Source organism: Apus apus, chromosome 2 (assembly GCF_020740795.1).
Source record: "Apus apus isolate bApuApu2 chromosome 2, bApuApu2.pri.cur, whole genome shotgun sequence".
Classification (NCBI taxonomy): Eukaryota; Metazoa; Chordata; class Aves; order Apodiformes; family Apodidae; genus Apus; species Apus apus.
In genome coordinates this window covers 28268079-28295551 of record NC_067283.1, presented here as the reverse complement: position 1 = coordinate 28295551, position 27473 = coordinate 28268079, and the positions used below count along the sequence as shown (strand labels likewise).

The window sequence follows — 27473 nt, the reverse complement described above, 5'->3', positions numbered from 1 at the left end:
TTTTTCTTTTTTTTTATTTATTTCATTTTTTATTTGGGATTTTGGGGGGGTTAGGGGTGTTTTTTTTGGTTGATTTTTTTTGTTAGTTTATGTGCGATTTTTTTTGTTGGCTTTTTTTGGTTGTTGTTATTGTTGGAGATTTTTATGTTCTGCTGTTTTGGGGTTTTTTTTACCTTCCCATCTGGTATATGTAGAATGTTAGTGTGTTATAAAAGTGAAATTTGGTGTGGTATTTTTATGTGGGGATGGTTAAAAATCAATGTTAGCAACGATTTATCAGTTTAATTTCCGGCGTTAACTCAGACTGGTGTTTCTGTTCCTTTTATCTAGAAGATCTGAAGGCTCTATTAAGTTCTATTCATAGTTCTGATTTATGTATTGATGGAGTTTGTTTCTCTTGTTCTTGCCAAAGTAATTTACAATTTTATTACAATAAGCTAGGATTACTTCTGCATCCCATAATGATGATACTCTTATGATTCAGAAAACTTTTTTTAAATGATAAAATATTAAAATTACTTGTTTTTTGAAGATCACAGTAACTGTCTTCTTCCATCTGAATGATATTTAAGGAGGTGTGATTGGAGTCCAATGACTATGTCTAACTCATGGAGCCTACCCTTTTCTGTTACCAGAGCAAGAGATTAGTAATACTACTTCTGCAAAACCACCTTAAGTATAATGGGACATGGAGGTATTGCAGTGGTTGTTCATTGACTGTAGGATTAATTCTCTTGCTTTAGGAATACAGTAAGGTCTAAATGTTACTTTTATTATGGAGACCATAAAATGCCAACATTGTGGGAGAATATTCTGCCTGTGTCATGATGAGGAGAGGGGGATTTGAACACTAGACAATATGGTGCTGTTGTGCTCACTTGATTAGTGGATCAAGTAAGGAAGGATGGGCTATGTCAGGTAAAGCTCCTCTCACACATAAACACACACACAGACATCTTGAAAGTTAACTGACATGTGCCACAGTTAGCACTGTAGTGATTTGGCACAGCTGAGGTGGGGTGTGGGGAGAATGCAGCACTCTCTTTGACCAGCCCCAGCATCAGGCTTTGAGCCATGGATCAGTAGCAACCCACCTTCTGCAAAGGTGTTGGACCTCTGTGTAACCAATGTTCCCCCAGTGTCTCTGTTAGCATGTGTAGTAAAGTTAGCCAGACAGGCACAAACTGCCACTCTAGTCATCCCACAATGGTATTGAGGAGCACCTTTACAGACCTGTCAGGTGCTCTTCTCCTCACACTTGTTGATTCATGGCCCGTAGTACTGAGGTTCATAGCTTTTTAACATAATTGCACATTTCCAGAGGTCACATCAAGGGTACTATGTTGTAATTCTGAAAACAGATAGCTAGAATAGTTTAATGTGAGGGAGTAACTGTTTAGCTTCATTAATGATACCTACATAAATTAAGATACTATGTTTGCCAAACTATAGGTGTGGTATTTGGCTTTTTATGGGAAGTCTTAGGAAAAAAAAAATCATAGTTTGCAAGGAAATTCCATATTATTGCTTTTCTGGTAAACCCTTACTCTTTTAAACTGCATGTTTGAATCCATGAGTGTGGATTGTTAGTTCATTAGGGAAACCAAGGTACTGAAAGTGAATTAAAAATTAAATAGTTGCTTTTCTGAAAGACAAGAAATACCTCAAAAGTTTACCAATAATCTTTGTTAAAAAGCAGTGTGTGTGCTTTGCAAAGAAGTGATTTGTTCAGCTATAATGAAACTAATGATTCTCAACACACCCTAGCTATGTCAAATTGCAAAACAAACATCAGTCTTTGTATGTTGTAGGAATTAAAACACCATCAGTTGAGTTAATGAAGAGCATACAAAGAATATGATCTCATTTTTGCAATGCAGTTAAAGCCGTTTAAAGAACTGTTTCAAAAATCAGAGTTTAGGGGAAAAACAAACAATAAAGCAAATGCTTACTATCTATTTTAATTACTTTCTGCTTAGAGGTATGCATTAAGTTTATTTATTATTTGTTTTTAAATTCTTTCTTTTAATGCTTTAGGAATACAGTGGCTAATGGTCCATTCTGAAATCAAATAAAGACAATAATCTGTATTCCATTATACAAAGCCAAAGAAACTCATTTTGGATTGTTTTATTATTCTATCATCTGAAGATGACTGTTTGAAATTGCAGGTTAACGTAACAATGGGAATGTGAAAGAATGTATGAAACAGAAGAGAGAGAAAGTTCTTGCACTTTTTTCAAATGGGGAAAAAATGAGGCTGGGTTTCTGAATTACATTCTGAAGATGTGAATGCAATAAAATGGCTTTCCCTATACATATTTTAGTTAATTTTCTTTTGTAGAACTGCCTACAGAGTGAGCACTACAAAAATTCCATGTTATAACAGATGATTTTCTTTAAACTTTCCTAATTCTTGGTGAATATAAGAAGCTCTGTCCTGACCAAGGACAATAGCAATTTTCTTTTTGCATAAATATAAGAGATAGGAAGATTGTTTTTCCTCTTCTCCTCCAAAGATCCAAAACACATGGTTCTTCTCTTTGTCAAAACTAGAAAACCTAGAAAACTTATGCCACCAAGTCAGAAGTGTTTACTCTATCAGCGGTTGGGAACCCTCAGTGCACTTCGCCAGTCCCTTCAGAAATGAAAATTAAATATTAGGAGCTTAGAAGTCCTGCCTAAGTGCGTGTGCCCAAATCAACAGTATTTTTTTTTAGAGATAACTGTAGTCAAATAACTCAATATGGTTAAGTTTTACATTAAAAAAATTGTGATTCACAAGGTTGGCAATCAAGCAAGTATTTTGTTGGCTGCCAGTCAACCAGTTATTGACCAAGAGAAGGGATTTGGTTTAGGCGTATGCTTGTTTAAAGTGTTTGACATAATGAAGGGAGTTCTTTTCTGAATTCTATCAGAGTAATACTTTGCTATGGCAACCTGTAAATTTAAAGGAGATTAATTTATCGAATTGTACTCTACTTGATCTCAAGTGAAGTACGACATGCCCTGATATTCAGCAAGTTGCAGTATTTAGGATGTATTTGAAGACCATAGAATATTTAAAATCCTTGTTTAGATGCATGCATCCTTTACATGAGTGCTAGGGTAAGATACGGGCAAAATTCTGTATTTATTATGGTTATGACTATATACCTGTAGTAAGATGGAAGAACTGAAGTGATCTGGGGATTTAACATGCAATTATCCTTCAAGATCTCCAAAGGAGTGTGGCTTTCTAGTAGATTTGGGAGTAAGCAGAATACATTTTTTGTTTTCTTCATCTTTCTTCATGTAAAATTCTGAACAGCTTGGTTTTGCAGTTGATAAAAAAATTATGAAAAGTAGCTTTTGCAAACATTGAAAATACCTCCTAGAGTCAGTATGTGTGATGGAGACATTAATGTTGACATGTATGTAGAAATGTCTGTGGGCAATGGATGGAGTTTGGCCTAGTGGTGAGAGTATTTTAGCCACAACTTACAAAACTTGCCATTTTCCTTTCATTATGTGGGATATCTCAGAAGAATAAGCTTCTACTCAGGCACTGATAGATTAGCTAGACAACTAAAGTTAGGTGTGTTGTATCTGTATTTATATATGGGTGTTAAGAGAATTTACCCTAACATAAATTGTGTTGATATATTGTTTATAAAAGTACTAACTTATATAGTTAAAAAGCATTAAGACAAAGAATCATAAATTATTTTTAACCTATTGGTACATCTAGGAAACTGGTTCTTCTGTAAGGTTTGACTTCTTTGTCTTGCTTTATGCATGACATGCCTTTTATTGCATTGATAAAACATGTTCCCCTCTTTACCTGAACTCAGGTTGTTATTTTACCTGTCATTCAAACATTGCTGTTGTGGTTTGAAATTAATGCTTAATTTTCTTAGCACTTCCCACCTGACTTCATCTGTGCAGAATAATTTCCTTGTCCCAGGGAAATCATTCTTCACTCACCTAGCTGGATGGTAACAACTGAACTCAGTGCTTATCTAGAGACAACTGCTTTGCAGGTTTCTGTGCTATTTCAGTAATGGTGCAATCACCAAGAAAACATGGTTTTCTGATCTCCTCATACTGTTTCTTCTCTGAGCAGTATGTCAAAGTAAGTTGTCCTATATTCTGCAGAGAATATATAGACACAACTGTCATTTATTTAAACCAAAGTTAGTTTTGAGTCTCATTGGAAAAACTTATGGAAGTACAAGTGCTGCCACTAGCAGTTAATTGGAAAGCTTTTACTCTCATTTTCAGTTACGCAAATAAAATAGTGATTGGAGAAAACTGGCAATAACATGTTTTGTCACCATAGGGAGGAACAATGGTGCCAATTTAATGAAATTTTTTCCTTTCTTGAAAGTGTCACATCACCTTAAGCTTGGTTTGATTCCCTTGGTGAAGCTCTAATTTTAATGCTAATACTGATAATTTAGAGAAGATTTTTCAGCAGCACACAGGCTGTGTTAAGTGCTTTGTGATCCGTATGCAGAAAATCCAATTATATGTAATTGTGATGTCACCTATCTCAGTGCATAGATTTGGCTACTGGCTTTCTTTCTTTTCCACAGAAATATTGGTGCAATGGAGGGCAGGGAAGGATGGTGCTGCAACAGCAAAGTAGAAATAAAAGTCAGTACTTAGAAGAATGGGAGGTTTTGTTAACATAACACAGTGTTTTGGAAGTAGTTATCCATGTAGTTTGAAATTATATCATGCTTTCATTAATATGGGCTTAGAATTAATTAATTTTGTTGCCTTCCTTATTTAGATTTAGTTTTTACATTGTATTTTGCTATAGAGTTGACTTCAATGACAGTGGCCTGTAATTCTCAATGGGGAGATGGGTAAGTAGGAACAGATTTCCCTTTCCTCCCTCAGTTAAAGCACCTACCATATAATGGAAAAATGACAGACAGAACACACTTGTGAATATTTCATATAAAATTAGAGAGCAAAGGATATTTTTTTCATATATTATCTTCTGTGCTGTAACTTTAATTATAGCCTAAGATTCTGCAAGATCTGATTATTAATAACATAACATAGTTCTATATTAGGGCTTGGTTAGTTAACAAAAGGCAGTTGAACCCTGATCATTAATTTAATATAGTTTAAATCTCACCTCATCTTACCCCATGTCAAAATGGTGTGAGATCCTTTAATCAGTTTATTGAAGTTATACTCCTCTTGTTTATTGATCTGCTGAAGTCAGCAGAAAACACACAGCTGCACTTTTAGCCAACTAAGACTCTTAAGAAATTAACAAATCATTAAAAGCTATTCCTAACTATATTGCGTTTGTCACTACTACAGAGTCTATCCATTTCTGGAAACCATTAAATATATTGGTTAGGTTAAAAAACCCCAGTGAAACAACAACTCACTAAAGAAAGCAGCCTTGTTTAATTTTCTTATTAATTTGTATTACTTAACTAATTTGAGAATTAGTTACAGAAACAGAAAGTTTGAGTGATTTATGGCTTGAAGAAGAAGACCAACATTTCCCTCCTTGAAAATGGAAATTGGCTTGTCAGACATGGAGATGAAGAATGATCAATCAATAGGATTTTAATAGGGAGAAGGTTTAAAATTGACTGAAGTTGGCTTTTGTTTAAAGGTGATTTGGTGTCTGCAAATTACTAAGCTCTCCCCAGAGAGGATTTTCAAAGCCAATAATGGGCACTGATTTTCTTTGTTCCAATCTTTCTGTTCCCATTGCAAGGGATTTCAGTACTTACCTCTCCATTGTGTCTTTGAAATCTCCCGGCCTGTTTTTCAGGTTGTGTGAGTTATTCTACTTATTTGCATTTACAGCTCTCAGCTTTAACTGTTATTTTTCTCCAGTGAGCATGTTTTCTAGGCAAATGTATTTATTTTCATCATGTTCATGTTAAGCATTAGGGCTAGCTGTTTCCTCTTTTAGGAACCTAAATTCCAAAAGCATATGCACAGGTTCCAAGAACAGAGTTGACTTAGAAAGTCCCATTACTCTTTTAGTTTCCTGTTGGAAATTTCAAATAATGGGCTTGGTAATAGAAAACTGGTCCTCCTGACAATTACAGTCACCTTGGTTAATTTGCTTCCTCCATTGGTGAAGTCTTTATTGAACTTTGTGAATGTAAGGTAACAAGTTAAATTAAGAAAGCTCCATTCCTTGTGCAGGCCTAATCACACAGATACACCAACTGTAGATCCATGCCAAATTTGTTAAAAGAGTAAACAGTAAATAGGATACCCACACAAATTCTGGTTGTCACTACTTCTTGACAGTATTTTTCCTCACTTAGTTTTCTTATCCTGATTCCAGTCTCTTTTCTTAACTCTTCTGATCATTTACTCTTTCCAGATCTTTCTATCCCAGTGACTAAGAGGCTAGCTTTATGTTTTAGTTTCCCTTTTGTACCATCTTAGGTTTTTTCCCCTTCATTACTCTGTGAGTGCATACTGGTACCACAGTTTCAGAAGAGGTTCTAATTGTGTACAGACTTCTTTTCAGAGGTTACAATGAGAACTCACTGATCATTCCCAACAGAAGCAAACTTCAAGTTCTTCCCCAAAGTACAAGTTACCAAAAGCTCTTAGGAGAAAAATTCACCTCTTTCCTCATGCACATATATTTTTTTTTTCCTTTTTTATTAACACAAGAAAAAAATGACTGTCCCTCTTCTTTCTTGTCTTTGGCTTTATCTAGATCACAATTTTAGTCAATAACCAGGTGACAGATGCTCTCTGTTATCTCCCCCACTACTCTCTCAGGGGGAGATAAAAAGGGGAATAAGTGAGACAAACTTTGAGGTTGGAAAAAAAAATAGAAAGGTTTAATGGAGTAACAATAATAATAACAACGGTGAATTGCAAAGATATGCAAATACGTAAATATGGAACCTGTGCTCCTCAGTTAGTAATTCCTGACCAGAAAAGTCCCAAACTGAACTCAGCAGCAGACAGGGGTGCCTGAGTCCATGGTCCCAGTGACAGTCCACAACAGCCTTGGAGTAGCTGAGCCAGCCTTAATCAGGGAGGCAGAAGAAGGCAATCTCTCTTGATGAAAAATACTCTTCTTCAAAAAGAAAACAGGATGCAGGAGCTGCAGCAGAAGGCACAATAGCAAAAAGAAAGAGATCCCAGATTAGTATAACGATTGGAAATTTTTATCCTGGTTCTCTCAAACCAGGACGATTTATAAAGCTACTATGAAAATGCAAAATTGGCACTTTTAAGAAACTGAAAATTGTAATTGGGAGGGTCAGAGTACTGATGCAGACCTCACTACAAATGCTAACTATAATGACTATTTTAGTTGTGAATTTTGGGCATGATTAGAATTATGCTGTATGTATTATCTCTGCAAGAGAAATTTCAAATACAAGGACTTACTCTATCCTCTTTTGAATATGTGAATGTGCTCAAATTCTCTGAGCTGGCTGGTGTATCAATGCTGTTTGCTTTCCAATGAAAAATGCGTATTGTGTTTTCCTTCTAAGCAGCAAGTTCCACCAGAGGAAATAAATGGATCTCTGAACTGATGAGAAAAAGATTTAGAACTTGAATTCTCACTAGAGATGATACTTCCTGATAGGGAGCTTTCAACGACGCTTTATGCAGCCACTTCTGATCTTTGGAAAGGTTTTGCTTCATGCAGTCAGCTTTGAAGCCAACGTAATCCGGGCAGAAAGAATAAAGTTTGTTCACAGAGCTTAAAGCCAGAAGGTAGAATTAGCTGATTTAATCTGATTTTCTGCAGTTCTTGAGGCACTACATTTTACAAAAGCATGGATCTATTTAGTCAAGTAACCTTTCCTTGGTTAAATGAATCATCAAATCAATTTTTCTAACATTTTTCTAACATTTTTCTAAAAACTAACATTTTTCTGAAAGACCAAGAAAGATGGTAAATTCACTCTCTCGCCAGTTAGCTTGATCCAAAGCTAAGTGGCATCCTTGATAAATTCATTGATTTATTGCTTGAATTCTTCTTGCTTTATCTTTCAACAATCCATTCTTGATGTACCTCCTAGTTGTACATTAGTCTGCCTTTCTTAGAAAGAAATGGAAGAATTGCTAGGAAAACTACTAGATTTCAACTAAATTAAAAAACAAACAAACAAACAAAAAACCACCACATCACACACCCTCCCAATATAATCTAACAAAAACCCTCAAAAAAAGATAAATTTGTCCAAGAATTACTAACTTACCTTAATAAAAGCAAAACATTTATAAAGACAGAACTAGATGACTGAATGTTTGCTGTTCATGCATTCATCTTTATTCATATTCCCAAAGTAACTTTTTCTGGATGCAAAGATTTTTTAAGTAATTGAGAAATACTGGAGTTTAAATACACATTACTAACATATTCTAGTGACTTTGTACATTTATTGCTTTCTTACTTCTTTCTGCACAGCTCACATCACTCTTAAAGTTCCTAATTTGTCTTCAAAATCCAGGATCCATAAGAATGAAATATATTTAACAAAAATTAAAAGTTCGAAAGAGGATGTCACATTATATCTCTCCTTGAAAAGGTAAAATCAAGTTCTCTTACCTGCTATGAAAGAGTGGGAGAAATCCATAAATAGCGTGTTATGATGTGGTCGAGAGTGACACCCAGAGGCCGTATGTTTAGGATCCTTAAAATTTTTTTTTCAGCTGCACGTTTTGAACAGAACATTTAAATTTGGACTGTAGGAATGGAGCTGCTGTATTTTGAGAGACAAATTATATTGCAACATATGAATGCTGTTGATTTTTTTTCTGATTTATTCATGTTTGGAATATTTTTTGTGGCTTCCCCTGGCTGGGCTCTCTCTAGCACTGATACAAAGAAAGACAGTAGACCATTGCTGAGTGTGGTGAGGAGTGCTTAGTGCTCTGTAGCAAAGCCTAAAAGAGACCTGTACAGCTTATTCCAGACTGAAGCTCTCAAAATCTAATAAATTTGTTCTAGGTTCCATCTCAAGAGAATCTTTACAATATACTTGTATCTGTTGTAAAATACCTGCAGGAAAGTCAAGCTCTAACAAAATGCAGAGCTAGAAGTTTTGGCCCATGAGTTCATGTGAAGAAATAAAGAGAAAAGAAGCTTCTTTTAGCTGTTACATGGATTATTGACATCATGGATCTTGCAAAGAAATATACATGTAAGGGAATATACCATACCTTCCTATATTCTTGTCTGAAAGTTAGGAATGCAACCATACCACTGCATCCCATACAAGGTATATCTCTAAGGGCAGCCTAACATGGTGACTGAACCAGCTTAGTATGTTATTAATTTAGAGTGCTGCTTCAGAAATATGTAGGACTTTATTATCCAATGGATATTGGCTGTAATAAAGCCATTTTAAGTCAAAAGCTCTTTTCAAGGAGATAGTTGACTTGTTAATCTTTAACAGCACTTTTAATTTTCATACCTAAATGAGGGGAAAAGTCTGGATATAAATAAAAATGAGCAGAGTTCAGATGAGGAGGATTTTGAACTTTCTACACAAGGAAAAAACATTTTTCATTCTTTAGAATTTAGGTGATTTTTGTGGTATTTTAGTACTCACACAGATCATTTAGTGAGGTGCAGTTTTAGAATTTGTAAAACATCTATAGATCTAGCAGAGTGGACTGAAACTCCACTAAAAATTTCGGCTTAACCAGACTGAAACTGAAGGTGGATGAAAGCCATGCTGGACACACCACTTCACTGGGTAGTGTTGACTCGAGAGCAAATATGCCTTATATATGTTGTACTCTCTGCAGTCTTTACCTTTATATAGAAATACAGTGTATTCCAGATAGAAGATAACATGATCCTGAAGCTCTTACCATGGCATTTCATGAACAGTGAGGGGTGCTGGCATGGGACTACCTGCTAGGAAAGGAGTACCAGCAGGGTGATTCTGTTTGGCAGGCAGCTTGTCATACCCAGTGGCTAAGAAATTTGTATCTTACTCATATTTCTCTTTCTACTGGAAAAAAAGGTATTTCATGTGTGTTTGGCTTTGTCATCCTCTAACTGTTTAATGCTAGGAAAAATGAACAAATAATTCCAATATTTTATAGCTAACTACCTCATTTTAATAAAGGTCTTTGAGGTTTGTAATATCTTTTCCTAGAAAATGAAAAGGTGCTAACTTGTCAATCACTTCTGCATCCAGTTTACAGACTCCACATAGCTGCTGTGCCTCAAATAAATAAATATGTCTGAATAGAAGTCTACTGACACTTGTATGTTGGTGCTCCAAGGTACACTGACAGTATTATGTTAGTGATACAGACACTAACATTGATTGTAGTTTTGTTTCTGTGCTTTGTCTAGAGGTTTAATCTCAGAAGTAGTTAAACATTTATTTGGGAATGTCTAAGCTGTAAACAACTGATAAATTATGATCATAGGTATGAATTAGAAAATGGGTTGCCAGCATGGGCTGGAAATTGGAGTTGCACTGTTAACTGGGAGGGAGGTCGTGCATTCACTGTAGCAAATAGGAAGAGGGTAAGGGCATATTGGATACACTGGGGTGGAAAAGGCTGACAGCAGCTCTCTGGGTAAGCCATGCTGATAGCAACTGAAGCTTACAGTCAGGATATATTGCCTCGGGTGTCTGAAGTCTAATTCCTGCAGTTATGTTGGTGTGGGTGGCTCTGTCTGCAGGCATCAGCCTACTTTTTGGTCTGTGGTTTTACTGGCTTTTTCCTGCTCTGATTAATAGATGAGCGTATGTACTGCAGAAGTGATCTGGTGTTTGCCAAAAACAACTCTTCAGGATTTCTTATGTTTTTGCCAGACACACAAATACATTTGCATAATAAGTATTCCCCCCATTCTGTCTCTGTGACATATTTCTGAACTGTTCTAAATGTATCATAGCAAAAAAAAAAAAAAAGAGGAATTATTATTTCATAGTTTAATTATTTTTACAAAAAAAAAGTACAACCATAAAAACTAGCATAAAATTATTTTATTTTTATATCTATTTTAGTGAAGTTTTTAAAGTATGTGGTCTTATAGTTACATAAATATAAGAAACTATTTGAGTGCTTGTGTATGTGTACTCACCCTCTCTCATAAAATTGCTTTGTTCTGCTGTCAAAAGCCCCTTTGATTCATTGTGCCAACTACATGGATGATCTGTTCCCTGATGATGTTTCCGGGTGATCACGTACAAAATATTTTCAGAGGCTTTCTTTGTACATTCATAAAAACTGTAGGTAGAATCCGTTGTATTTAATAGCTTTGAAAAGGGTGCTTTTCCCTCTAGTCGCTCTATAAACTTGACTTTCCCCCTCATGCATAGCTCCAGCTAAACAGGCAACACTTTTACTGTTAATTTTTCAAAGGAATGTATGAGTTATGTATATTTTATTTAACAATAGAAGTCTAGCCATTGCCAGAGATTTCCTGATGATTTTAAAGCTGTTTTTAAGCCCTTAGAATCTGAAAATATTTTCTATAAATTATGAAGCTCACATTATTAGGTCAAATATTCTCAGGTCCTTTTATGTAGCATGTAAAATAATGTGCATGTGACTAACTTAGTCCCAAATTTAAATGTGAAGTTGCTATAATTACATAACGTAAGAGAACATTTTGATTGAAAGTAGTATTTTGGCCACTTAAACAAAGCAAAGGCCAAAGGCATTTTCAGACTTCCTATACAGCGTAATTTAGCAGAAGTGAATAAAATCTATTTCCAGAAATGCTTTTAGTGAGGGTACAAGTTCTGCATCAGGATGCTATAAATTTGTTAAGATCATGGCTTTCTGTGTATCCCTTATCAACCTATAATCTCCTGATTGTTGCCTGTTTTTCAACAGCTGAGGAACAGTAATCCACACTTGCTTATCTCTCTTAATCACAGCCTCACGGTGCTAGAGCTCCCTGAGCCTTTAATTCCCTCTTAGAGGCGTAACAGAGTGGAAAGTAAACAAAGACGAATTTGCAACCTTCAACATTGCTAATTTGCTCTGATGTCAGAATATTTAAACAGGCAAGGACTTGGGAATTATTTGATCATGGCTGATCTTAATCTAATGCATGTGAAAAGGCTGAGTCTGGGAAGGTTGTGCAAAATGACAGGCGTCCCAAGAGGGGTTGACTGAAGGTTTCTTCTTTAAACAACAATAGCTCCATCATTTTCAAACTCTGGGTCCTGTGCTCCTACTGTGTGTTTTTGTAGCTGTTTGAATTTTTAATGAAACTTCTTAAATACAACAGTAGTTTCCTTGAAAATTCGTCATTTGCTTCCCAGTTTATAGGTGTGCAAAATCCTGATCTTAGGCTATTTATCGTGTATGTTCACTGGATAGTGGGTGAGAGAGATAAAGATCCCTATTTAAAAAAGCTTTGTCTCTCTCCACGTTTCTGTATCATCATGACATCCTAATGTATCCTGAATACTTTCACAGGTAAAACTCAGTGTATGTTTTAAAAATGACTGATAACTTGATCTTCTAATTAGTTTAAATTACACTGTTGACATTTATATGTGTATATATGTATGCATTCTGGCTGGATGGGAAAGGATGTTATCTGGCATTATATATTACATGCACACTTCATCTGCCATAGAGGTGATGTGCTTATACATACATACATGTTATCATATACATATATTAATCTGTCCCCACAGCAGATAGCTGCATGTTATTATCTGAAACAAATTCAACACATATGCAAGGCAAGGTAGTGATTTTTTTTTCTTAATTTTCTTCCACTTCCCTTCATAAAGTCTTAATTGCCTATTTGATGCACGTATAATCACTTATTTATTGTTGTTTACAAAATGGTTAATGCAGCATCACATAGTTATCAGGACAAATTCCTGATGCTTTCTTAATTAAAATATATCGTTCTGGTTATATCTGTTCTGCTTGCATGACTTGTGTTTTTGAAGCATGTCTGATGATGATTTCTTTTCTTCTCAGTATGTATCATTTGGGATATTCCAGGGAGAGATGTGTCTGGGAAGCCAGCCTTTTGCAGTGACTCTCTGCGTCGAGATTACAGCACTGGGCTATTTGTGTTTCTCCTCATCCCTGTTTCTCTGTCTCTCCCTCTCTCCAGCTGGTGTAAATGACTGCTGCTGCCTCCCAGAGCAAGATAACCTGCTCAGTCAGCTGGAGCCCCCTGTGGACAGCTGTCTCGCTTTTAGCTGATGGAAAACTGCCACTAACTGCTGAATGGAAGAGCGTGGAGCAGCAACCATACTAGCAGCAGCCGCTGCAGCAGCCAGAGCAAGCAAGGACTCTATTGTTCCCTGGCGTTAAACAGTTTTTCCTTTTCAACTGCCATGCACAATAGCGGGAGAGAGGTTTCCAGTCCCCTTCTCCCCGTGAAGAAATTCTGAAGCAGGGAATATTGTTGGAAGAAGGCTTCGCTGCGGTCCTGCTGCAGGGTTTGGAGGTGGCAGCGGGCTGCTGGAGGCATGGGGTTGAGCGAGGGCAGCGCTGCTCTCTGCCGTGGTCCAGGGGTTTCCGCCGTGCCGGCCTCCTGCGTGGGAGTGCTCGTGCTTCTGCTGCTGGGGAGCTGGGACGCTCGGGCGCAAAGTGAATTCCAAACTTCGTCGGTGTATTTGTGGAAGACCGGTAAGTAAGGATGCTATGTTATTGCGACAGCAGCGTGTTCATTTTTTTTGTTGTTGTAAGTAGTAACCTTGTTGTGTGCTTTGTGTACCTAGAGAGGGAAAGTTGAATCTAAATTAGTAATGTTTACTTGCAGGATTATAGGGGAAAAAAAAGAAATAGGTCATCTTCCAGGATTCCACCAGCCAAGCCAATATGGCAATTAAAACAACATATTTGTGACTCTTTGGCACTGTTACTGCGATCTCTCACCTATTTTCTGTGTCTGCTGAGGTTTTTCATTTTGTTAGGAGCTCTGCGCTCTATGTAAATAGCAAAGTTCAGGGCATTAGTACCTGTCCACAATGAGAAGGAACATTTGTTACAATTGGAGTCAGCAACGTTAACAGTGCTCTAAAAATATTGACTTTTCACAAAGAAAGACGTCTGTGTGCTCTGTGCTGACATGTAATATATTCAGTGTGGTAATTGATGGGGAGTTGGGTTTGTTAAATTTAGGTTTGTTGCACAGTATATAGGACACGTGAAAGCTAATGATGGATTAGGTGAAATAATCCAAGTGATGCCAGATCTCATAACCAAAGAGCCAAAGGCAAATAGGCTGTGGATTCATCCCCACACTAGACAGATAATTTTCTCTGCTTTGATACTAATGAGTTACGTGTCTGTTTTAAAGATTGCATAGTCATAACAGTGTTCCAGCCTTAACTTTGCATTAAAAATCAGTGGGGAATTTTCCTGTGTCTATTCATATATTACATTATTTCAGAACTTTAGCAGTGATGAATGTGTACATTTTAGTTTTTTAACACAGTTATAGTTTCTGTGGAAGCAGAGTAAAAGTCTCCTTTAGGAAATTTAAGAATTTCAACCCAGTAAATATTTAACCTTTGCTTAAGCATTTGGTGTCTTCCCGTTATGTTGCCAGAAATAAAGCCATCTAAAAAGTAGCAGTTTTGTTTAAGAACTGTTTTTCCATTAAAGGATAATACAGTAATAGGAGAGAGCGCAAATTAATTATTTGAAAAACAACTTTAAGAAGACAGTCTCTCTGCTTTATGGAGGGCCCCAGCCTTCTGCCACAGAAGCAGATCAATTTACAATTACAGTGATATCCTGAATTTTTTAAGAGGCTCCATCTATCCAGCAGCTCAAGTGAGGAGATTAAAAGGAAATTCATTTAAACAAAAAGACCAGCTTTCCGATAATGCTAGAAAGAGAAATCTGAAGAAGGGAAAATCCTTTGTAACTTTCACTTCTGACTGAAAGATGGGTTGCACAATGACAGTGACCCATTTTTTTTTCTTTTGAACTATTAACAAATTCAAAACATAGTTTTCAGTTCCATTACAGGTTTGTAAATGTTCAGCACATACTTAAAAAGACATAAAATTCGTACACAGATTTATGCAAAAGCACAGTAATAATGTAGCATTTTCATTAAATATTTTACACTTATCTTAAGTTTCTAAGCATCAGTAGAATAAACTTTGCAGCATTTTATTATGTCTCCATGTGATAGTTGACAGATTGTGTTTTAAAATATTAAAATAGTACTATAGGCTGAGATTAGTAACAACCCTAGTTAACTAGCACTTCAGACCATGAACTGCCAATTTGTTGTGGACTTAACTCTGCTTACTTTGCATATCATACACGTGCTCTGAAGTCACATCAGTTAAGTCAGCAAGAAGCAAACGGGGTTGGCTTATGCTTTCTCCTCATTTTCTACCTTCCTGGCAAAGACTGCTCTTAAGCAACTTTTCTTTTGAACTGATGCGATCTAATGCTGCCTGATGAAGAGCTAATTCTTCCCTTCAGCTTTTCTTCTGTGACCTCTTTCCTATGTATTCCTTGCAATGAGGAATAAGATACGTGTGTTCACTGCACAGATTTTAGTATAACATCAGCGACTTGACCAGAACACGATGAAAAACAACTCAGAGTGGCTCTTTCCAAAAGGTGAATGGCAAGGTAGCACATCTGTGTTTGACTGCTAATTAAATCTTTCCACTCTTGTTCTTAGCTAGAGTTTTGCTCTTTTCCCCACCTCTTTGTGGGAGGTTCTAGAAAGTGACCTAGGAGACTCTCTGGCTAGTGAGCTGAAGAGTTATCTAGTAAAGGGGTGTATAAAGTTCATCTAAAGTATCATAGAGAATAATAAAACTGAACAGTACTGAGCTTATCCAATTCAAGTGATATTTTGCTTTTCCTTCTGTGAATGAAATGAGTCAGGGGAATGTGTGGCTAAGACTGTGTCTAGGACATCAGCTTGATTGTAGGCCTTTTGGGACCTGTTATGTCCTTTTTATGAGAAACTTTATATTTTTGTAGCTAATTTAGTCTGGCCTCAGCTTTTCAAAGTGCTGTTCATTACTTACATGTGTCTGGTTTTTAGTTCTAAATATTTTTAAAATAGTGTCTAGACATAGGCAGCTCCATGTCTTCTGTACTAGTTTACTGCATTGTGTTTTCTTAAGGATGCCCTTTACAGTTATCTGCAGGGGTTATCATTCAGACATCATGAGTGCATTTTTTTTCAGATACAAATACGTAACAGGTTCATTTTGTGTGGTCACTGGAAAAGCCATCTGGTTTCCTTAGCATTAACTGAAGCAAAATCTCCATCTGTACAGAATACCTGGCTCTTCACAGCAAAGTGATGAAACAGCTAGATTCCCAGAGCTGAATCATGGTTTCTGTCTCCTTGATGATTTGAGGTAGAGAACAGTAGAACAGATGATGTGTGATGTTAAGGGGTGGTGAGTCCACTGTTGTGAGGTGGACATGCACTGCTGAGCATTGGACTTTTGAAGTTAAAGGAATTTCTGAATGACAAGTTTAGTTCATAAGTAATGGCCCTTCTCTGAGTCTACTGATTTCATTTGCAATGAACAGTTGTTTGGTTTAGGTTTTATACCTCTACATGGAATTTCTGTGAGTTTCTGAAATGTTTTAAAATGCATTCATATTCTACCTTAACTATTACAAAGCCTTACTGAATTGTTTCCATATATGAACATACACCAAAAAACCCATCTGTGCCACAATTCAACAAAAAATGCTTGTTTGTTAGCTTTTGTTGTATGTTATTGTCCAGTTTATGTTATTTTTAAGGTGAAATTTTAATATTATAGAACATTTTATAATCTTGTTTAATCTGCCCACCATGGGCTAAGATTTTGATGTATCTGTGTTTTGCAGTAAGCAGTGTGAGCACTGCTGATTCCTAAATAAAGGCTGCCATACAGTTATCACTATTCCAGAACAAGAAAATACATATTGGTCTGACATTTCATGATGCAGGCCATGTATATACCATTTCTATACACAACTAATTGTAGGCATTTCTTGCCACCTCAGAACTCTCCTTTACTTCTTTCCACCTTGTGTTTAATCTGTTTTTGTTAAGTCAACTGACACTATGATCTGTGATGTGCTGTTAGTGTTGGGTGTTATGTCTGCCTATAGTTGCTAATAAAATCATGGAGGAGCTGTACAAGATCAGAAAGTTTTGAACACATTGTAAAATTGCTGCTTCTGACAGGTTGAAGTAATGCACATTACATGCCTGAAATGGAAGATTCAGCATCAAATTGATACCTCTGGAACAAAAGAAGTAATAAGAAAAAATACCATCATTATCTGTTTGAAAGACTATTGATCACATCTCGGAAAGTATAGATTGACATAGCTCTGCTGAATTACTTGAAATGTCTGCAATTGTGTGATACCAATACTTGGTCTTCTGTATAACAATTGCAACTGGGAGTTTTCCCTTTCTTTTTAACAAAGGTAGAACTTGAAGTAGACTTTCTGTAGTTCACAGTGCCTTTTTAAAATTAAAGGGAAAAATTCTTCATTTTCTGAACAGAACACTTAAGTATCTATGTTTTTATGCTGTTGTTGTGTTTCTGTATATGAGAATAGGTCCTTAGATGATAACTTGCTCAATGTTTTAGGCAGTGGAGAATCGGAGGAAAGGTGTTAATATGGGGGTAGGAAACACAGATCAGATGTGCTTCTTGGTGGGCAGGGGTCTAGTGTGAAACCTGTGTGACAACTGGTTTCCACTGGCACCAGGGGGGTGTTGAACGTTCTGCAGCCCAAGAGTGCTTTCTGAGCACTGTCGGGCAGCAACATCTCTCCTTGGTTCTTCCTTGTTTCATCCTCATGGGAAGAAGCCTGCACAAGGGCCACCTACTTCACTATGAATAAATCTTTCTCCTGTTTCAAGATGTTGCTCTGGGATCTTTTAGCCACATAATGCTTCTTTATTACTTGATGAGAACTTGGTTCTCAAAACTCTTCTGATTTTTAATGTATTGTTTTCCCACGTACACATGATGTAGAACAAATGCAACCTCTGTACCAGCATTCATCCTAGTCTGTTTTTTTTTCTGTTTTACATGTTCCAAGACCCAACTTTATTTTGAAAATAGTTTGGTGCCACAAGTGAAGTTGGAGAGGAGAGGGTTTCCAACCTTTTTTTCTGAAATTCCTCATTTATCATGTTTGGTGGCCAACAAATATAAAATCACTGGATAAAATGTCCTTATTTTATTTAGGACTGTCCTTATTTTCAGAGGACAGACTGTTTCTATCTTATATTAATGCCTGAGGGGAACAGAAGTCCTTCCTAGGACCAGCAGTCCACCAGGCATTTCAAAATCTGCCTAAATACACTCTGACAGGAATGATCACAAGGCAAGAGAGAAATTATCTAACCAGCCCTCTGATTAGAACATGTATCTTTCAGAGGTTGTGTCAGCTTGTATTTTGAATGTTTCATCATACAGCAGAAATTTCCTCTTTCGGTATTTTTTTTTTCCCAAAACCAAAATAAATATTTTTTTCAGTAATCACAGCTTGAGACTAGAGACAGTTAAGTCTATGTCAGTAAACAGAAAACTCCCAATTCTGAAGAGATTAGGAAGAAACGATCTGAACAGGAGGATTAGATGTGAAGACCAAGGGAAAATGCTAAATGAGAAAAAATGTTTTAACTTGGGGCATGACTGACTGGAAAGGAATTCATATGTGATGATGAAACAGGGCAATGATGACCTCTTCAAGGAAAAACAGAGTTCTAGTTATGGCTAGGTGAACTTGAGCTGGTACCTACATGTCCTTGAGAAGGGAGAGGTCAATATTTTAAAACTATCAATGTAAAACACATTTTCAGGTTTCATCATTTTAATTCTTATGTCTTCAATTACAGAAAAAGATAAAAGGATTATTAATAAAAACTGCATTTCTTCAGCTTTTTAATGAATAAAAATTATCCAAGCAAAATGTGCTAAAGATGCTTTACTGTTAGCTCACTGAATTAAAATGTAAGTGATCTTCCAGCATTGAACACGGTTAAGTGTTGGTTACATATGCTCTGCATAAATTAAAATTAATTAGAATTTATCACTTCTATTGCATTCTGCAATGTGCGTCTAAGCAACCACACTATTTACTGCCTGTCTCCCAGTTAAATCTGAATTTTATGTAGTCAAATGGGGCTTGTCTATCTATGACTTGAATAAGAAAATATTAATTTTCATTAGGCATGTTCATCACTCTTGCTCTTTGCCCGAAATTATAAAATATTTTTTCAGATTTTTGTATTCAACAGAAATTGTGCAAAGCAAGTATTGAGTCTTTGATTAATGCAAAAGGTTTATAGTGCAGCCTGGCAACAAAACATTTGGCAGAGATGCAGAAAATGGTTGCTTTAAGGAGATTATTTATAAATGTTTTTCAGTAATATGTCCTTATTTAACAAAATCACACAAAATATTTAAATGTTTGGAGAAAAATTCTGTGCTGCTGAAATTATTTTTCTTATGCAGCTGCTTTGCTATATCCAAAAAAGGAAAATAGAGAAAAGTATGGCTGATATTAAAAATCTCTAGTTAAGATATACAAGTAATATACTCTGGGCTAATGGTTGACTTCACTTGTAGGACAGCATTTTGAAGCTGTCAGAAAAGTGGAAAATGGTAGCTGATCATGTTGTACTAGTAGCTGAGAATGTCTTGGATTGTTTTCAGCAAGTGCCCTGAAGTGCTTATGCTAAGTGGATCAGTTGAATCCCTCTGTTTATGGGGATGCTGAAATAAGAGAATACCTCAAAAACTACAGGCTGTTTTGTTCTGTAGGCTGGCTGCACCGGTGCTGAATTGATAAAGTTTATTAATAATCTTATAGACAAGGTTTTAACTTCGAAGTTCCCAACTCTGCTTGATGTTGATGGATTCTTTTCTCATGTTCATCTACTTAGTTGTTCAGGTGTCAGGACTGTGTATGTTTTAATGCAGTAACTCCAGACTTAATAGAAAGCCCAGCTCCCATAATGTAACAGCTAGTATTCTCGAAGACAAGTAGTAATCTATATTTTGAGGTAGTATTTGCCATGGTATAAATTAAATTACACATTAAATTTCATACTGTCACAGAGAAATAATTTCAGGGATTTAGGACACAACATATATTCGTTCTGTTTAATGAAGGTCCTTTCCTGCATTCACTACTTTCTTCACTGTGTGTATATTTCCCCCCCCTCCTTGTATTCTTCTGTAATCTATTTTCTGTCCACAAGCAAAGCCTCTCCATCTAATGGGGCTGGGAGACCCTTTTCTGGACGTATATCCAGTCAAAAATCTCTATTTCTTAGACTAGCGAGGCTGAAAAAAAAATGGTGGGTTCCTTAGGTGGGTAAAGATCTGTTTAAATTCAAACTGACAGAAGTTGAAGATCGGGAGGTTTGGTGTGGAACCTCAAAGGAGGCAATGGGCTGACAGAGCCTACTGTTGGAGACAACAGTAGCATTAACTTGGGATTTTATTTATGGATTTCTTATTTCTTTTGTCTATCTGTGTCTAGTGAGGCAGTAAAAAATATATGAAGTTACTAAAACAATCAGATGAATTAGATGAAACCTATCTAGAAACCCTAAAAAAAAAATAATCACATTGTTTTGTAAAAGTTTTCCTAGATGATCACTATTAAAATAACTGTAACTATTGGATATTAAATCTCAGTCAAACTAAAGTTAATGTCAGCAGTTTTTCTACCACCCAAATTAATCTCCCCTAAAGACCCCATTATTTACCACTTTCATATGAATGCTGTACAGTTAAACATATCAGTGTCTGGGATTTCACACTAAATACAGCAGACACTTATTGTAGCAATCAGCACGTTCTCAGCATTAATTAACACTGTGCATTTTGGTGCTGCTGACATTTCTGGAAGTAGCTGTTTTTTTCAATTCGCTTTCTCTATTTTGTGGGCACTGCCAAGATTGTTTTAGTGTTTTTATGTCTGTGGGATTGCGAAGGAAAAACTGGTGTGTATCTATGGACTCAGGGAAAAGAGTGGCATTATAGATGCAGCTCTTACTGACTGACCCAAGTGGAGGGTTCTCGTGTGATCTCTAGTGAATGCCATTGCTGGAAATACAGCAAGCTTTCAAACATCCAAATGCTAGTAAGAATTTTCCATAGGTATTTTGAGAGAGAGAGAGAGGGGGAGAGAGAATATGTAACTGTTTTTTGTAGACAGTTTATATTGCATAAAGTGAGTTTGAGTATGTTAATTGGAAGTGTTTTCTGATGTAATGAGACATACTTAAATATTTTAAAGATTGATGGCATCTGCTAATCCAATGAGAAATTTCTTAATGAGATATGTTATTACTTTCTACCTCCTCTATTATGCAAAATGAAATGTTTATATTAGTGAACAATAAGATAACTCTCCCTATGTGTGCTGGGGAATAGCTATTTTACCACTAAGCCATTAGAGAAATAAGGAATAGAACAGAGAGAGATTGTTTTATAATGACTCGTGTTTGTACAATGCCTAGCACAATTGAATTCTCTTCAGTTGCTGGTGTTCCTATGTACCACAGTTTTATACAAAATGACATAATTAAGACTTGTTAAAGATGCTGTTTACAAAGATACATTGTGAACATTCTAAAAGAAGATTCAGATAATTTCATGTGCCAAAAGAAGTTCAATAACTGATATCAAGATGCCATACTAGAAGATAGTAGAGGAGAAAATTATTTTCATAGAAAGACTGTTATGAAGAAGCTTGGAATCGGGATTGCCTGTAATGGCTAAAAAATGTGTTGTTGGGAGAAAATATCTTCAGTAGTAACAGGAATGTTTTTGTTTCTTAGCATTTCTACATTCATTAATTTGGCAGTCATCCTTTCTTCTTGCACCTAGCAAAACTCATTTTGAATTTTATATGAATGTGCTTGATTATCCTAAAAGATCCCCTGCATTTGGTAGAGTTTTGCTTGTGTTGTGGTTTTCTACTAACTGGGTGAATCAAGTGCACATTGAGATGAATTTTGTCCCATTTTATTCCATGTGGCTTGATTCACTTGTTTTGATCAAAATAATGCCCTGACTGGGGGAAGAGGTGGAAGAAGAGGGTAAAAGCCATTTCAGTAAGACTGCTGTGTCTTGCAACAGGGAATATCAAACCTTATTAAAAAATCAACAATAAAACAAAAAGACCCAAACCAAATCAAAACAAGAAACCTGTAAGCTAGTGAAGAGGTTGGATCTTAATGCAGTCTCAGCTCTGCAAGTGGTTTGCAGTCATGCCATTGGGAATTTGTTTCCTCTTCTGTGTAGTGACATTTATGAGTATAGTTTTCTGTAGGTCTCTGTGAAAAAAGAAAATGGAAGAAACTTTGAGACTTGTGATTTTTTTATGTAGTTATCATACAGTTGCCAAGAAACACATTTAGCACACTTGTAGCAATTGCCACATGCAAGCAAAATGGGTGTAGTGGAAAAGATTAGGACATTTGGGAAACAGGAAGAAAGAAGTTTACATGAGTGGAGAATACAAACATGAAGGGTATGAGGCAAGCAACCAGCAGCTATTTTCTGTTAAATACAAATAATTAAAATAGATTTTGAGACTTAAAAACTCAGGGGGCTGAGAAAAGGCAGCAATCGCAGACAGATATGGAAATTTTTAAACTAACATGAGTGTTCTAGTGAATCTGTCTGGAAGCTGTTTTCTTATGACATTTCCAACAATACATAGATCTGTGCTTGTAGGTGTCATATATATGTGATGTTCTGAACACATTACTGAATAGTGCTGTATGGATCCAATGGCACTAGCATATAATAAATCTAACAGTATGTTACCTGGGTCTTCAGTGTCTGACTAAATCAGGAGCACAGTTGTCAATTTGTGGTCATATCTAATAACAGAATTGTATTTTTTATATAACACCAACATATTTTAAGAAATTCCAGCTTCACTGCTTAGCTTGCTGTTTTTAAGAGGTATGCTTGGAAGGCTGTCATTGAAACCACTCCTGTTTTTGTAATTCTAAATTAAAATCACAGTCAACATTGCTTTTTAGACAGCAACATGGGAAAGACCATCTCATTCCTGTGAGATGTGCTTGGTGCCATGCAGAAGATAATGAAAGGAAGAGGAGGGAGAGTGATAAAGTGACTGAGCTTGCAAGGAACATTTGTAGTCTTTAACTTGACATGTATGAATGACTTGTGGCTCTCCATATTTCAACTTGATATATGAATGTCAACACCTTGGGAACAGTTTGGGTACCTGAACCATAAGGCTAGGAAATTCAGGTTAACTTCTATACTGTACTTCCTTCGCTCTCTAGAGAGCTGCTATAGTCTGTGCTGCACAGAAGTGTGTTCTCTGAAACTCTGCAAAGTGCATGCCATGACAGATTTGTATAGGTGATTTAGATACTTCCTAGTGATAAGAGTATTTAATTTCCCCCCTCTGTGTTTAATATGCTTTCAAAGCTTTAGGGAATAAATCAAGATGAAGATTATATGTACTGATTATAACTGAATCTTGGTTCTTTTGTCATAGTACAGATGTAATGTATTTAATTAGATTTACTACCAATTATATGTGATGGAAGTAACTTTAAAATATGTTTTATGAGATAGCGTAATTTTTGTCTTTTTCTTATCCTAACTCCTCAAGAAGTTCATTTTATTGCTATGAGGATGCTATGTAGTAAATGCCTTCCCTTGAAAATACTGGATTTGCTAGGTTACAGTGTTTTATAGTTTCTCCTGAGCAGTGTACTGCTTAGTTTCTCTCCTAACAAAAAGTGAAATTGGGTAAAAATACCCAAACAGGTAGCAAGATTTTTACCTTTTGGATGCTGAAGTAGGTTTTTCAAAAAAAGATTTATTTTTTTGAAGCCTCACATATAAACGGACATTGCTGATTAGAAATGAAGTAACAATTCAGTGAACTAAAAATTGCTGCCACACCAATAGAAAAAAAAATGACAAATATCTGTTGCTTATAAAATGTCTTCATCACTCTCAACTCTCATTTAAGAAATAGAATATAGTGTGTACATAATGATGAGAAATTACCACCTCTTGAAGTATTTAAAAGACATGTAGATGTGATGCTTAGGGACATGGTTTAGTGCTGGAAGCAGATGAAACAGTGAACCTCTGTCTCAGAGTAAATTATATATTGCTGTTGTTCATATAGATGATAGTTTGTAAGATAGTAAAGAATTTGCTTCCAAAGTAGATTATGTATCTGTTACAAAGGTTGTATATACATCTTCTGAACTACTAACCTTGCTGTTTTATTAAATTAAAGGCAATCTTCGATATATGCCTATACCTTTCTAAATATAGTGTTTTCTCAGCAGGTAAAAAACTGTTACCCGGAAAGTTGTTGTTGTTGTTGTTGTTATTATTATTATTATTATTATTATTATTATTATTATTATTATTATTATTATTATTATTATTATTCTATGAATGGAATCCAGTCTGTACATAATCCCCTGAGAGAAATGAGTAGCACTCCTAGAAGCAGGCAGTAATTAACAAAATATGGATTTCAGGAAAACTTATTTTGAAGAAAAAGTTCAACTTAATTAAAGATAAAATATAAAAGGAAGAGCACAAAACAAGTTTTCAGTCTTGTATGCCTATATTAGTTACTCATGCAATCCAGTTTTTCAATTTCTGTTCAGTTTAAGACAGACATTTATCACTTCTTATGTAAATGTTACCAGGGAGAATTACTTTGGAAAGGAAAGATGAAGTATATTAAGAAGCCATAAACCAAAGATGTCCTGCTTTCTGTGTAATGAATTGGATAATATATTGCCTTTTTGTTAACTTTTTAAAAATTCATTGAAAGTATTTAAAATAAACAGGCTTCAGAATGTTGTTGGAGTAGTTTAGCCTAGATAGGGAAAACTGATTAATGAATAGCATATCTGGAAAAAAAACAACCCACAAAATAACAACAAAAAAGCCCTAAACATAAAAATCAGAGTCTACAACATCAAAGATACCAGGGCAATTAAAAAAATAAATACATTACTTTTGTGTTATATCACTTCACCTCTGTCTGGAGCTAACAGGCAGAGAGTTGAACTAATTTGCTGCAGTTGATTATAAACAAGAAGTCCATTTGATGTAGTAGTGTTGCTTTTGGTTTTGAATTTTTAAAGTAAAGATTAAGAAGGCTCCCTGAAGATAGAAACTCATGAAAAAAGCCAAGGGCTTTTTGGAGAAAATGTTCTGTTCAGGGTGGTTTTTTATTCTCCACTTTGTATGTCTCGGAGCACACTGCAGCTTCTAATGAAAAAATAATGCAGGTCATTAATCTGGAAAAACTTCTGAAAGTAGCTACATTCTCACAGTATTCTGGGAATTAGCTTGAACATAATTGGTTGGATGTCAATATTAAAAAGCACTCTAATGAAAAAGGAAATGCTCAAACTATGGTAGTTTGCTCCTTCTGATGAAAAATTTAATGAGGCTGAATAATTACCCATTCTTTCTTCCCAATCTGCCATATCTTTCCCAAGCTCTACTTTGCATTTATAGTAAATATTTAAGTAGTAGTATTTCTATCACTGTAATTGAAAGACTACACTATTGTCTGTGTGTTGTGTTATTTTATAGCTAGTTTGCCTTTTTCTATAATCCTTTTTCCCTTCATGACTAGATTACACAAGAAGAGCATTTGTCAGTTTTCATGCCCCTCAGCCATCACTTAACTGAACTGTGCTTAGTGAACTCTAATCTTTCTTGATAAATCAACCTATTAGTGTTGTGCCAAGCAGTGTAGTTTCTGCCATTTACATAGTGGTTACTCTAGTTGGTTTAATGTGACTTTTAACTTCTAACTTCAGGCTGAGAATTACTTTCTTCAGAGATGTGATTGTTGCCCAGATACATGTACTTCCCTGTTACTGAGTTGATTGTTAATCACTAATTTAATAAAGTTATGAGGCAGATGGAAATTGGGATTTTTCATGGGAAAACTATTTTAAGAAAAACAAAACAACATACCAAAACAACACACACACAAAAATCCCCAACAAAACAACAAACAAACAAAAAGCCATAAACCTACATTATTCAGGTGGAGGGCCTTTTCTTCTGATAACTAAGTTGCCACAGAGTGATTTGGTATCAGTTTGGTATTTTGCATGCTGAATTCTAGGACACTAGGACACTAGTCAGATGAGAAATTTGGGCTAGTTCTTTAAAGTGCATTAAGTTTTTGTATATACAGAGTTTTTAATGAGTTTTCAAATCTATCATCTAAGATTTTTTTTTGGTCTTTTTTTGGTAGAGATGATAGTTTTTAGGTCCCCATCCCAGTTTCTCACTTGACTTGTTAGATTTTCCATATCTTAACCCCTTTTCTGTCCCAGTGGGCCAATGGATACTCTATGAGACGTTTGTCCCTGTGACCTGGGTCTGTATTAGCTGCCTGTTAAATAAATACTCAGTATTCTGGAGAAGAAACATGAGCTCTTATTGCCATAGGCCTTTACTTGCAACAAGAAATAGTGGTTCATCTTTTTGTGGTGTTGTGTTATTGCACTTCCAAAGAGGAAAAATGAGAGACCCAAAGACAGTCTTATTTATTTTGCTCTCAACATCTAAGGATTTTTATCAAAGATGAATTTAAATTAGATTACAAAACCTGAACCATTTTGGTACTTTTGTTAATGATATCCTAGATCTGTAAGTTAGAAACCCTGAATATCAGTCACACCATGATGGCAATACAAAACTTGTTTTTAATATTCATCTGCACTCCATAGAGACATTTGGTGCTTCAGAAGACATTTGCTGCTGTTTTGTAAGAGCCTGCAGCCTTGAAGATGACCTGGAATGCCAGATTAGGAAATTGATAATGCTGTCAGTGGTTTTCTGTGCTCTGATTCCTAGGCTACAAGCCACCTTGTCACATCTAGTGCTCATGATATCCTAAAATATGTGACCTTAAGGGACTGGTTCACATAGTAAGAAGGTGAAAAACTTTTAGTGTAGGCTTAATAAGTGAAATATGAAACACATCTATGCAATATCCTAACAGGAATTTTTGCTTTTTTTTCCTAATTTCAATTAGTTTAATAAGTTTTTGAGTTTTCTCTTTTTGTCATCATCAAGTGAGAGGCAGATCGAAATCATTCTAGCACAACAGTTAGTGCAAATCTATTATTTCGCTTTCCAGATCATAACAATATATTTATGTGGGATTTTCCTATAGCGAAAATAAAATTTCTGTGTCCAACCATATATACATTTATCTCCTGTGACTTTAATGTGATGACTCAAGGGAACACTCAGGTATGTGCTCAACATCAATTCTGGAACATAAGAATTGGGAGGTAGAAAAGTAAGCAGTATTTTGCTCTGACCTATTTTTTTGGTGTTTACAGAAATTATGTTTAACTGGTTTTTGGGTTTTGTTTTAAATTTTTATTATTTTAACTAGAAAATGAAAGCTTGAAATTAAAAATATGTAAATGCAAATTCATGTTTGTTGGATAAAAAGGGGTAAATAATCTCCCTGAGAAGTTTCTA

The 27473-nt window shown here is 35.7% G+C and overlaps 1 protein-coding gene across 1 annotated transcript in view; it reads left to right on the top strand.

Moving 5' to 3' along the window:
* The window catches only part of THSD7A (thrombospondin type 1 domain containing 7A), a 274526-nt gene that overhangs the window by 59602 nt on the left and 187451 nt on the right, over positions 1 to 27473 (top strand). Inside the window, exon 2 of the mRNA XM_051612804.1 lies at positions 13070 to 13590. Within this exon, the coding sequence (XP_051468764.1) occupies positions 13431 to 13590 (160 nt within the window). The 5' untranslated portion in view covers positions 13070 to 13430. The remainder of the gene's footprint in view (positions 1 to 13069; positions 13591 to 27473) is intronic.